The sequence below is a fragment of the Zonotrichia albicollis genome, chromosome 22, assembly GCF_047830755.1.
Source record: "Zonotrichia albicollis isolate bZonAlb1 chromosome 22, bZonAlb1.hap1, whole genome shotgun sequence".
Lineage (NCBI taxonomy): Eukaryota > Metazoa > Chordata > Aves > Passeriformes > Passerellidae > Zonotrichia > Zonotrichia albicollis.
The window spans coordinates 10,777,361-10,791,215 of NC_133840.1; the positions used below are offsets into that span (position 1 = coordinate 10,777,361).

The 13,855-nt window shown below is 51.5% G+C and overlaps 1 protein-coding gene across 6 annotated transcripts in view; it reads right to left on the reverse strand.

Moving 5' to 3' along the window:
* Positions 1-13,855, reverse strand: part of TYW1B (tRNA-yW synthesizing protein 1 homolog B) — a 121,793-nt gene that overhangs the window by 101,072 nt on the left and 6,866 nt on the right. For 5 of the 6 annotated variants that reach the window (XM_074557272.1, XM_074557271.1, XM_074557269.1 and 2 more), the window contains exons 8-9: positions 13,657-13,764; positions 1,703-1,790 (exon numbers count right to left, since the gene is read on the reverse strand). In XM_074557272.1, the coding sequence (XP_074413373.1) occupies positions 1,703-1,790; positions 13,657-13,764 (196 nt within the window). Of the gene's footprint in view, positions 1-1,702; positions 1,791-13,656; positions 13,765-13,855 lie in introns of those variants that run through there. The other variant, XM_074557273.1, reaches the window with a different exon arrangement.

Genomic DNA, 13,855 nt, shown 5'->3' on the forward strand with positions numbered 1-13,855 from the left:
TCAAAGATAAATTAAATGCAGTCAAATACATGACAAACAAAACCAAAGTAACAGCCACCACAGCACAGCCTTCAGGAGTGAGGCTGAAAAGATGGACTGGCCCAAGGCCTGCACTGGGCCATGAGGAGAAGGCAAAGGCCCTGCCACTCCTCCTGAGCCCCTGGGCCATTCCTCACAGCACACAGTCACAGAAGGGCTCTTTGCTGTGCCAAGGCTGATGCCAACCCAGAGACCAAGGCTGGGCAGAGCAGTGCAAGGCTCAGCCCTGAGAGCAGCAGGGCTGGGTGGCACAGCTGGACTGGCCCAGGACATGCCAGCCCTCAGTGACACAGGGACATTGTCAGGAGCTCCAGGAGAGCAGCCCAGGCCAGCCCCAGCCCTACAAGTGCTGAATAAACGTGAGGATGTGGCTCTTGAGTCATGATTTAGTGCTGAACAGGGGGGTGGTGGTTGAATTTGATGCTCTTAAACATCTTTTGCAACCTTAACAGCGCCATGATAACACTGATTGAGCAGCAAGGCAAGCACACTCCACCCCAAGGGAGAAAAGAAGCCAGACTGAACTCCCTGTAGTCCCCATGTGAGCAGCAAAAGGGAGCTCCCATCAGTCTCCTCCTGCCTCTGCCACTCCCAGCTGAGGCTCCTGAACTGCAGGGCTCAGTCTGGCTCTCCTCATGCTGGTCCTTTGTTTTAAAAAAAGACATGAAATTCACTCCAAGTGCTCTCATTGGAGAGCTGCTGATCTTTTTCAACATCTAGTGGATGGTTAAAATTAGTTTGAACTATTTCCTTTTCTGGAAACAGTGTTTCAGCAACAAATCAGAGTTTGAAACTGAGGTAAAAGCAAGGGACTAAGTTGCAAAACAGATGCAAATCTGATCTTTAAATATTCCCTGACAAACCTCCACCGTGGGAGCTGCAGTGTGGGACCGTGGGCACATCTCTCAAGCTGCCCCAGCAGGTTCATCAAACCCTGGGAGCTCCAGGCACTGCAGGAGGAGCTGCCCAGGAGGCAGCAGTGTCCTGGGGCATGAGGAAGAGCATTCCCAGCAAGGCAGGGTGATCCTGCCCCTCTGCTCAGCCCAGGTGAGGCACCTCTGCAGTGCCGGGCCCAGCTCTGCCCTCCACAGCTCAAGAAGGACCAGGAGCTACTGGACAGGGTCCAGTGGAGGCCACAAGGATGATCTGGGGTCTGGAGCATCTCCCTGGTCAGGAGAGAGACTGTGGGAGCTGGGTCTGCTCAGTCTGGAGAAAGAAAGGCTGAGAGGAGTCCCATCAATCCATAAAATACCCCAGGGGTATCAGAGGATTGTGCCAGGCTCTGCTCAGTGGTGCCAGTGCCAGGATGAGGAGCAGCAGCCATGAACTAAACCACAACCACCTCCATCTCCACATGAGGCAGAACCTCTTCCCACAGAGAGGCAGAGCTCTGGAACAGCTGCCAGGACAGGCTGGATGTCCCTCTATGGCCACCCCCCACAGCCCCTGGGCCACATTCCTGTGCCACCTGCTCTGGGGGGCCCTGCCTTGGTGCTGCTGCACTGGGTGATCTCCAGAGGCCCTTCCAGCCCCAGGCATGCTGTGTGTCCTGTCCTGTCCGTGGGTCAGGCCTGCCACGAGGGCCCAGGGCAGCCCCTGACCCCCAGAGCCCCTGTGCCATGCTGTGCCCAAAGGCAGCTCCAGGCTCTGGGCTGTGCCTCACCTTGTTTAGTGAGAGCCTCCCTCAGGGCTGGGGTGATCATCTCTCTCCTCTCAGCTCCAGCAGCTCCCTCCTGCAGCTCCTGCTCTCTCTGTTGGAAGAATCACAGGGAATTAGAGCCAGTTAGAGCCAGGCCTCACCTCAGGCACTGGGGCACAGCCACACACCTGCTGGACTGAACTGAGCCCAGTGCCACACAGCAATTCCTGTTCCCTCTAATCCTGCACCCCATCCTGTCACAGACATCTTCTCATAAAAATCCTTTCTTCAGGATTTTCCCTTCTGGGAAGCTGAGGCCTCAGAGAAATAATGTAAACAATGGTTATCTGCTGCTGTGGAATGCAACAGGTGCATCTGGGATTGGCCCATGTTGGATGTGTACAATTAATGGCCAATCAAGGACCGAGCTCTCTCTGGGACAGAGTCAGAGAGAGCTCCTTTGTTATTCATTTCCTTTTCTATTCTTAGCTTAGCTGGCTTCTGAGAACCTTTCCTTCTATTCTTTTTAGTACAGTCACAATGTAATATATATCATGAAATAATAAATCAAGCCTTCTGAACATGAGGTCAACATTCTCACCTCTCTCTTCATCCTGCAACCCTTGTGACCACTGTCACACCATCCCTCTGCCCAGCAGTAACTTAGGATGGCAAACTGGAACAGGAACACCCCCAGCACACCAGATTTGTCCCACTGACACAGCAAGAAAATTCCCAAGGATATTTCAACAACCAGGCTGTGAAATCTCATCCAAGAGTGACTCCAGTTTTAAGCCCCAATGTTTCATGAGTACACAACAGGGAAGGGAAGGGAAGGGAAGGGAAGGGAAGGGAAGGGAAGGGAAGGGAAGGGAAGGGAAGGGAAGGGAAGGGAAGGGAAGGGAAGGGAAGGGAAGGGAAGGGAAGGGAAGGGAAGGGAAGGGAAGGGAAGGGAAGGGAAGGGAAGGGAAGGGAAGGGAAGGGAAGGGAAGGGAAGGGAAGGGAAGGGAAGGGAAGGGAAGGGAAGGGAAGGGAAGGGAAGGGAAGGGAAGGGAAGGGAAGGGAAGGGAAGGGAAGGGAAGGGAAGGGAAGGGAAGGGAAGGGAAGGGAAGGGAAGGGAAGGGAAGGGAAGGGAAGGGAAGGGAAGGGAAGGGAAGGGAAGGGAAGGGAAGGGAAGGGAAGGGAAGGGAAGGGAAGGGAAGGGAAGGGAAGGGAAGGGAAGGGAAGGGAAGGGAAGGGAAGGGAAGGGAAGGGAAGGGAAGGGAAGGGAAGGGAAGGGAAGGGAAGGGAAGGGAAGGGAAGGGAAGGGAAGGGAAGGGAAGGGAAGGGAAGGGAAGGGAAGGGAAGGGAAGGGAAGGGAAGGGAAGGGAAGGGAAGCTGCTTCCACACACAGCCAAACCCCAGGCACGAGCTCCAGACACTGGGATAAAGTCATGGGCAGGAGAAGCAAACCCTGGCACGTAACAAGTGGTGACTCCCCTGCTGTGTGAGTGTCACTGCTGAGACTTTATGGGTATTTATTGTCTCATGTCTGCACAAAGAAGCATCAAAGCAGAAATAATTACTTGGATATTTCATGCAACTTGTAATCTGTCAGTCCTTTATGGCTTTCATTGAAGGAGTTATGGATAAACAACAAAAACCAGCAGAGGACATTTTGTCTTGACAATACTGAGGCTATTTCACATCCAAGCCTCTTTTGTGCCAAAGCCATGGAAAAGTTAATGGAAATGCTTTCAGTTTGAGTCTCCTCACCAACTGTCTGCATCACTAAGGAAACCAGGGCTCCTGACTTGCCAAACTGCTCCTCACAAACAGGGAGAGGAGGCTGCCTGCTCCTGCTCATGAACAGACTGCTTCTGCACCTGAGCAACAGCTCAGAAAATAAAAGGTGCCTCCAAAGAAAAACACATCTGAATATTAAAACCCACACACAGAGAAGTTCAAGGACAAAACAGAGCTCCTAATAAACACTTGAGAAGGAAATAGGAGAGTAAAACATTCAGGCACAGAGCTTATTACCTCCCCTACTCATTTTGGATCTAACTGCCCACAGCCTCAGGGATGTTGTTCAGAAACGTATTTTTCAACAACCAGTACAACATGGTCCTTTCTGAAGGAAAAAGCTGCATCCACCATCTACTTCCTTCCATTCAGCCTCCTGAGCCTTCAGGCAGGACTTCATTGGTTTCTGTAACACATCAAAACTCCCCTGGAAGCCTACATCTAATAATTAATTGCCATTTAGTGGGTTTTAAAGCTCATTTCTTGAGCCTTGATCTTAATTTATCAGCAAGACTCTTCAACAGTAAAATATTAATATTGCTGGGAAAGCTTCATGCATAAGGAAGGAAGGAGATAATAGATAAAAAACTTCATCTTCCAAGCGTTAAATAAAGAGCTTGTCCTGCCACAAGCCATCAATTAACCCAGGCCACAGGCAAGGCCCTGCCTTAGCACAGACTGAGACCTGGGCTAGAGGAAGGAAGGGGAGTGGAACCCAAGGAGCTTTAGGGTCCCTTCCCACCCAAACCACTCCCTGATGCTGTGATTTGGGAACCCCTCGAAGTCCTGAGCAGGATTTAAACATGGACACATCCTGGCCTGTGCTTCACCATCTCAGGAGAACCAAACCTCCACTATGGAGCACATCCTAATGTTAAAAATGCAGTCATTGAATTAATTACAAATGAGAGACCCCATCAAAGAAAGCCTCCAAACACAAAGTCCTTCTGCATGGAAAACATTTGCATTTCTACCTCCCTGCCACTGCAGCACCTCAACAGAACAACATCCAATTCCTCCCTGGCAAGGCAGAAATACAGTTCAATTATCATTTTCCCCTCACAGAGAGGATCACAATTCTCCTGCCCACACCCTGATGTGAGAGCCTGGACACAAAACCATATTTTGTTTTTCCCTGCCCTGCAATACCTGACCTGCTCACTTTGGCAGGGCTGCACGTACTCCTGGTGGGAAATGGAATTCACTGCACAGGGATTTCCACTTATTTGCTTAATAAACCTTTCAGATCTGTTATTGAGGGCTGGAGAGGAGGGGGAAAAAGTTAACTTTGCACAGAGGAAACTTCTCCAGTTGTGGTGATTTAGTAGAAAGCCCTGCAGTAAATCCAAGGCAAATCACTGTCTTTCCATAACAAATCAAGCAAGCAGTGACAAGAGCCTGCTTTTCAGGCCCTTGAAATATTCCACTGCCAAAAACTGGAGGTGCAGCTCACAAAGGAGGGGGCCAGAGATGAGGAAAACCTCTGGACACCCCCTGATTCCTTGGAAGGCTCAGCTCAGCTCCACTGCAGGCTGGAGGGGTTTGGCTGTGAATAAAGGCAGCTGAAGCTCAGCTGGGATCCCCTGCTCTGCAGCTGAAGGGAAAAGGATTCCCTTCCCTTTCCCTCTCACAGGAAGCACAACAGGCAGAGGCAGCACAGCCCCAAGGCAAGGAAAACACAAATTCCATGGACCCTGACAAGAGTGAGGGCCTCAGCATTCCCTGCCCCAGGACAAATCCCAGTGTTTCAAAGGGCTTCCTCCAAATCCGCCTTCCCAACTCAAAGGTGACCCCCAGGATGTGGCACTGCCACTTGTCCTCCTCTCTGAAGTGCCCTCTCCAGCTCTGGCCCCTCAGCTTGGGAAGGACCTTGGGACACTGAGCACATCCAGAGGGGACAGCAAGGCTGGAGAGGGAACACAAACCCTGTGAGGAAGCCCTGAGGGAGCTGGGGGTGCTCAGCCTGGAGAAAAGGAGACTCAGGGCTGCCCCCATCACTGCACAGCTCCTGAAAGGTGCCTGTGCTCAGCTGGGGCTGGGCTCTGTCTGCAGCAGCACTGACACAGCCAGAGCTCACAGCCTCAGGCTGCACCAAGGGAAACACAGGTTGGGTATTAGGAGAAAGTGTTTTACAGAAAGGTGATAAAGTTCTGGAATGATCTACCCAGAGAGGTGCTGGAGTCCCCATCCCTGGGTGTGTTTAACAAATCCTGGATGTGGCACTGGGTGCCAGGGCTTAGTTCAGGTGTTGGAGCTGGGTTGGACTCGATGATGTTTAAGGTCTCTTCCAACCCAGGGATTCTGTGAATTCTGTGGTTTTCCAGGATGCCCAGGTGCCCGACAGCTCCCTTTGTTTCCCACTTTATCCATCAAACACTCTTCAAACTGACCGTGCAGGGGGGAGAAAAATAAAAAAGACCCTGAAACTCCACACAGAGGCTGAGGGAGCTGGGGCTGGTCAGCCTGGGGAACAGGAGGTTGTGTGGAGACCTCACAGCACCTGCCAAGGTCTGGAGGGGACACAGGGAAGGCACAGAGGGACCCTGCACCAGGAACTGGAGGGACAGGACAAGGAATAACAGGTTCCATCTGACAGAGGGGAAATTAGAGTTTGATATTAAGGAGAAATTCTTTCCTGTGAGGGTGGGCAGGCCCTGGCACAGGGTGCCCAGAGCAGCTGGGGCTGCCCCTGGATCCCTGGCAGTGCCCAAGGCCAGGCTGGACAGGGCTGGGAGCAGCCTGGGACAGTGGGAGGTGTCCCTGCCCATGGAACAAGATGAGCTTTAAGGTCCCCCTTCAAACCCAAACCATTCTATGATTCTCTAAATTAACTGAATTTAGCACTTTCAGCCTCGTGGCTCTATTTACTGATGTGCCATGGCAGGGTGAAAAAGCTCTCCCAAAAGCTTTTACTCTCAGAAAATAATTTACACCCAATTATGACTGAACTTCTTTCCTGCTTAACCTCCCAGTGGTCACACGAAGGGAAGCCCTGGCCCTGCCAGATTTACAGCCTCATCCATCTAACAAGCTCCAGGACCTTTTCCCAAAAGAACAGCACAAGCACTAAGCAAACAGGAAGATAGCAGGGCTGGAGCCAGCCCTAACAGAACAGCACTGAGGGAACGCTGGCCAGGCTGTCAGAAAAAGCTGCCTGGCAGCAAGAAGGATCAGCAACACTTCCCCAGGAGCTGGGCAATGAACTGTTAAAGTTCATGAATGACATGAAGCAGAGTTAAAGTTCACAGAGCAGAGCTCTGGAAGCAAAGCCCCGGGGGCAGCAGGACAGGCAGCAATGCTGGCAGCTCCTCCCCTTGCTCAGCCTGCTCTGGCAGGGGCACCACTGACAGGAGCCACATGGGGACACCAGGCTGCCACAGGCATGGCACTCCTTTCCTTACAAACAACCTTTTGGAAGGCTGAAACACATGGGGAAATGGGGATAGGGGGCCCACTGCACAGACAGCCCTGAAGACAAGCACAGGAGCAGAGGGTGCACCCTGGGGAGTGTCCTCCTGCAGGAACACAGCTGTGGCTGTCACAATTCAGCTGTGACAGGCAGAGACAGAGCTGCAATTTGCTGAGCCAGGGATGAACCCCATCAATCCCACAGCACCCCAGCTCCCACTGCTGTCAGTCACCAGCACAGACAGCCTGGAGCTCCTGCAGCACACAGACCTGAGAACCAGCAAACTGCCCAACAGACAGAAAAGCTTATTAAAAACACCTGCCAGAGTCTGCATAATCACAGGCTACACACCCACCCCAGCACTGCCCAGTGAAGCACAGAGAGCTGAGAGCAGCACAAGGAGTGAGAGAGGAACGGGGCAATGACTGAAACCTGGCCATGAGTGAAACATCAGCTGCCCAGGCCAGAAGGGAAAACTGGGGCAGGTGCTCTCAAAAAATGGCCCTAAAGGCACAGAATCATGGAATGGATTAGGAGGGACCCCAAAGCTCACCCAGTGCCACCCCTGCCCTGGCAGGGACACCTCTCACTGTCCCAGGTGCTCCCAGCCCTGTCCAGCCTGGCCTTGGGCACTGCCAGGGATCCAGGGGCAGCCCCAGCTGCTCTGGGCACCCTGTGCCAGGGCCTGCCCACCCTCACAGGGAACAATTCCCAATATCCCATCCAGCCCTGCCCTCTGGCACTGGGAGCCATTCCCTGTGTCCTGGCACTCCATCCTCCTTGTAGGTTCCCTTCAAAATGGTGAAAGTCCCTAAGTTCTGACTGATATCAAAAAACAAACAAAAAAAACCTCAAATTCAGAATCAGGACTTTTCCCTCCTGAAGTAGAAACCCCCGTGAATTTTAAATGAGGAGGTGGAACCCCCCCTGCCTCCCTATGCTGTAGGATACAGAAGGTCCCTGGCGCTATCCTGAGGCAGCAGCTCCCACCTGAGCAAAGGCAAGCAGACCTGCAGCTCCATCCTCATGGAGGGAATTTTCTATTTCCCTTTGTCTGAGAAGTCAGTGCTGAGATTTCTGGACATTTACAGCATTTAAATCCCCAACTCCTGCTGACAAGCAGTGACAGGAGCTTATGCTGCCATCCGAGTGCATCAGCCTGAAAGGGCCCTGAGCATCTTCCATGAAATGCAGAGGCAAAAATGATCCCAACAACATCATTTTCTTGTAGATTCAAGTCCTCAAGGACAAGAAACATCACAGGTCAAAACTTGCCAATGTATCTGCAGGGCTGCAGGGGGGTTCAGAGTGCTGCTCTGAGCTCCAGCAGCACTGCTCTGCTGTAGGGCAGCTTTTACAAGGTGCTGCTGAAGCACAGCTCCAGCTCACACACTGCTGAGGGACTCTGCCAGAGCTTGTTTGATTTGGGAGACTTCCTTGGACAAGCCAGGAAGAAGATTGATTTTCAAAAGCACCAAAGGAGTCAAAACTAACAATGTGTCTGTGTCCACCCAAAAGGGACTGCTTATACTTGAAAACTGAGCCATATTTTCACATTTTATTTCTTTCTTCTGTGCTACAAAAATCCCAGCTGAAGCCCAGTTAACACAGTTTAACAAGAGTCCCAAATGCTCAAATTCAAACCAGTAAGATTTTCCATTCAGTCTCTTCTGCTCTCTCACACAGAGCAGGCAGCACACATCCTTCCATACTCCTGCCATCTTTTGCAGCTTCTTTTTCAAGTGGCTCTTTACAGAGTTCTCCACTCCATTTCTTTCTTTGCCATGAGTTCAAGACTAAAAGAACATTTCATTTCAATGGCAATTTTTCAAGTGGTGAAAAACCACAGAAATCTGAAATGGTTTGGGTTGGAAGGAACCTTAAAACCCATCCAGTGCCACCCCTGCCATGGCAGGGACACCTCCCACTGTCCCAGGTGCTCCCAGTGCCCAGCCTGGCCTTGGGCACTGCCAGGGATCCAGGGGCAGCCCCAGCTGCTCTGGGCACCCTGTGCCAGGGCCTGCCCACCCTCACAGGGAACAATTCCTGATTCCCAACATCCCATCCAGCCCTGCCTTCTGTCCATTTGAAGCCATTCCCTGTGTCCTGTCCCTCCATCCCCTGTCCCCAGTCCCTCTCCAGCTCTCCTGGAGCCCCCTCAGGCCCTGCCAGGGGCTCTGAGCTCTCCATGGATCCCTCTCCAGGTGAGCACCCCCAGCTCTCCAGCCTGGCTCCACAGCAGAGAGGCTCTGCTGCTTTGATTTGTAGAAGTTCAGGAAATCTGCTCAAATCTGTCTTTAGACAAGCAGGAAATTTTAAAAATGCACAGAAAAAGAAAACTACCTGAGAAATGGAGCACAAAGTTGGTGAGAAATGGTGAGCAGGAGGGCTGGGCTGCTGCAGGGTCAGTCCTGACCATCTCCTTTTCCTGTGGTCAGGAAAAGGCTGCAAATAAACACTGAGAGCTCTCAAATGCCTTTACCAAGGAAGTCACTGCACATCACATGTCAGAGCCTGCAGACTGCACATCCAGACAAAGGTTACATTAAAGTTATTTTGGGGTTCTTTTTTCCCTTTTATCACTCACAAGCCTTCCTCAGAAAATGCCTCAAGATCTCTTGTAATTCTGTTTAGCAGTTGTAATCCTTTCCATTAGCCAGGGTTTAGAGAAAAAAGACTTGAACCCAGGGAAGGAGAAGGGTGAAGTGTCCCTATGGCAAACCCTGCTGTTAATGACAGAAGTAGTCCCCAAGAAGTTTAAATTTAATTTCTTAAAGCTCATTTTAAAATGGAGACTCTCACTGAATTCTGAGCCAGAGTAGCACAGGTCAGAATCTGGCCCAGAGCAGCTGCTGCAGATAAGGGCACATTTTTCATAAAGGAATCCTTCACCCATTAAAAGCTGAAGCTTTTGGATCTGTCCACATCAGTTTTAACTGAAAGTTACATATTCAAATTTTGTTCCATTTGATTAACACATCACTGATTATTTCTTCCTCCTTTAAAAAGTTCCTAGCTGTAGCACAAAGTTGCACATGAGCCTTGGTGTGTAAACCTTAGGCCTTAAATACCCCACTGCCCACTGTCCCACCCCAACCAACCCAGCTCCCTCAGGAGTTCCTTCCCCCAGGGCTGCAAGGTTTGGGCTCCCACGGCAGCCCCAGGCTCCTGAGATTCACACTGGCCAACCCAGGGTGACTTTTCAGGGACCAGGGGACACAGAGGGACACAAACTGAACACTCTGGGGCAGGGTTTGGCTCCTGGAAACTCTCAGTGTGTTCCTATAAACCCCTCTCTCTTTACATTGCAAATAGCCTGTCAGCATCATTACACTGCTTGTTGTAGAAAACATGAGCATTCATCTCAAAATTGCATCAGCAAATATGCTCCTTTGATTGCTTCCAAACCCATCAAACAAGGAATCAGGACATTATTATTGCTATTATTCATGGCTGAAGTTTAGAAATGTGAAGGTTAATAAAGTTATTCCATTCCCTGGGAATGAGTGTAGATGGATCTGTGCTTCCAGCTGATCTCCCAGCTGGGGGAGATAATCCACACTAAGAACTGGTGTCCCTGTGATTAATGGCACCTTGCAGGCCACCAACACCCTCAGAGTTCACTTTCCCTGACAAATCCACATCAGGGAAGAACTCTGCAGGAAAGGAAAAGTCTGCCACAACTGCAAAACTCCAAAGTCCACCTCATTCTTAAAGGCATTAAAAACCATCAGCACATATTATGAGAGTTGGTAAACAGACATGGAATTTGCTGTTGGATCAGCTATCAGTTAATATAGTTGAAAATATTACCAATATCTACCCAACCCTGTGTCAGTTTGGGCTCACACTCAGTGTGCAGAAGGCACCATCACCATGAACTGTGAAACTTCACACTCAGCAGCTCTTCAAAAATCCATCTCTTCTCTAGCTCAGTCTGTAACAGCTACAATTCAACCTGGCAGAGAGGTCCTGGCATTGCCCTGGAACTCCTGAATCCCTCTGCCTGGTCAGAGTGGCTGCAGGAATCCAGCACCTGCTTCAAGCCCCCTGACAGCACCTTACAAACCTGCAGAATATGGGGCGGGGGGAAGCTGTAAAACAAATCTCAGCCTTGATTTCTGTCAAGGCAAACAGCAAAAGGGAGATGCAAAATGAAATGAAGATGACCAGCAGAGATGTGAGCAAGGATTTATTAGATCCCCCACAGCCTCATCCCAGAAAGGCAGGACAATAAGGAATTCTGACTATCTGTGCCTGCCTTACCTGCTGGTGAGCCTCACAAGAGCCAATCCATGCACAAGAGATGAAAGCTGGACCCAAAACAATTTCAAATTAACTACAATGCACAAGGCAGAACCTGCTGCTCCACATCCCATAGGCAGAGGGGTGAATATCCAACAATGACACCCACAGAACTCCTGCTGGGAAGTGTCAGGCACATTCCAGACCCAAGGAACTCTGAGGAGGAAGAACTGTCTGTGACATAACCCTTCAGATACCAAAGTTCCTCTCAGACTTTTTCACCTGTGTGTGAGCAGTTCAGATCCCAGAGCACTTGGCTGTGTGGGCAAGGACTCCTGCAGGACAACAGGTCAGGTCAGGGAAAACAAGAGTGTCACATCCACTTTACACAGCCCAGCATGCCATGAGAGGAAAATGGCTAAAATGGCCAAAGGCAGAACGACTCACCTGGTACAGGAAACCTCTCAGAGCCTACAAAGGGGATGGGACTTCAACAGAGGAGCCCTTATGCCCACTCAGAGTGAGCTCCCAGGCCCACACCAACACTTGCTCCCTCAAGATTTGATCCTCTGCAGGAGAGCAGAGTTCAACTCTCACAGCAGAACAGCCCTGCCAGCTCCTCCAAGGAAAAGGCCCAAAGGATCAACACCTGCAGCTTCCAGCCCCAGGTGAGTGTCTGTGCCCAGGCAGCAGCTGCCCCTCTGACCAGGGTGGCACTTGGGCCACAGCACCCTGAGTCACAGTTACTGCAGAACACAAGCACAGCCAACACTCTCCCTGCTCCAGCAGAGCACCAGGAAGGCTGAAGATAAATCAGTTTGGCTCCTGCCTCAGCCAAGGCACAGCCAGCAGTGAACTTTCCCTGCCTGTGTACAAACCCACACCACACTGACCTCAGCACTGATTTCTGCCAGTGAACAGCAGAAAGTATTTTATTGCTGTGCTCACATTTTATTTGTAAACTGGCCTATGATACGTGCTTTTCCCGGGTTACACTGCTCCTCGATCACGATGCTGCTATATTCTGTCAGTCAGGGAAAGCTCAGTGCCAGTTCTTCACCACGGTGCCAGTGCCAGTGCTGTCACCACGGCCCCGGAGCTGCCGCGGCACCCCGCTCCCTTTGGGCCGCTGACCTCTAGTGGCGAGCGCAGGAGAGAGGAGACAGAACAGTGTTAATGCTCTCCACGAGGAACTGCGGTCCTTTCTCCCTCCGAAGGGAAGCCAGAGGCTGCCCAGCCCTCCCTGACGAGCTGCAGTGCACAAGCAATCCCTCTGACAGCCTTGCCCCATCGCGGGGGCTGCTCTCCTCACAGAGCTGCCTACAAACAGCAGCGTTGGATTCACCTCCTTCCCCTCCCTGAGGGCACCAACAGAGATCCCCAGGCTCCCCTTGTAAGCTCCTGCTCTGCAAGCACCCTCCTGTGAGCACAGCCTGCCTCCAGGGAGCCCAGCAGTGCCACCTCAGCTCACAGCACCGAGGACATTGCTGGATTTTCACACAGTCACAGAACAGTTTGGACTGGCAGGGACCTGAGCCCATCTCATTCCACAGGCAGGGACACCTTCACTGCCCCAGGCTGCTCCAAACCCATCCAGCCTGGCCTGCCAGGGATCCAGGGCAGCCACAGCTGCTCTGGGCACCCTGTGCCAGGGCCCCATGTTGGGAAAGAGCTGTGAAAACCCCACAGTGCAGACACACTCAGGGTTAGGAACACACCACGTGTGTCACTACAGAGTCAGCTTGGTGAGAAGGGCATGGCCAGCAGCTCAATGACAGCACAATGACAGCAAAGGGCACTGAGAGCAAAGGGGGTCAGCAGATGGGCTCAGAGCACACCACAGGCCACCCTGACCAACAACTGCTCAGCCAGCAAAGACTGGGCAGCACAGCAAGGCCCTGCAGCTGCTCCCTGTCCCCAGGGCTTGGTGTGAGTGAGGTGAGTGTGACACATCCCAGCTCAGACTGAGCACAGGAAAGGGACACCAAGAGAACCACTGGGAACACACCCAGCAAGATGGAGCAGGAGCTGGGGCTGTGTGAACTGATGTGTGACAGGGCTGTGTGACAGGCCCAGTGTCTGAAGCACAGACCTCACCCTAGGGCAGCAGTGAGCAAGGCAAGCTGGGTGTTCCTGCTGCACCTGCAGCTCTGCCCCTGTCCTCCCTCACACCTGCATTTCAGTGACAACCCACAGGCACTACAGGAACAGGACCTGTGTTCAGCCACTGCACTGGGAATCTCAGTGCAGAGATTTGCAGCCAGATGCAGAGTTAGCTCTGCAAGCAGATCTTCCCTCAGACTGGAAGTCCCAGGTTATCAGTGCAGCATTTGCTTGCTGAGCAAGCTGCAGTCAGTCTGTGACTACATCCAACACTCCTTCAAAAATGTTCTTTTTGGGGCCAGGTTCTTCAATGGCTCATGTTTTACTCTCCCTCTAACCAAACCCCACAGATTCAAATCCAGCCAGTTATGTTTTAATCAATCCAGCTGCTCAGTGAACAAGACCTGACCATTCCATCCCCCTTTAACAGCAGTACCTTTGCTTTCTTCATGTGGCCCATGATATTGCCAAGATCTTCAACATCAATGACAGAATTTGTGTCTCCAGCTTCCTCCTCACTAGGGGTTTCAAACATTTCTTCTCCCTGTGGGAGAGAGCAGGGGAAAAAAATAAAGCATTCATCTCACTGTTAAATGTAAGACTAAGCTAACCAGTGAAATGAGCTCTCCTCATCA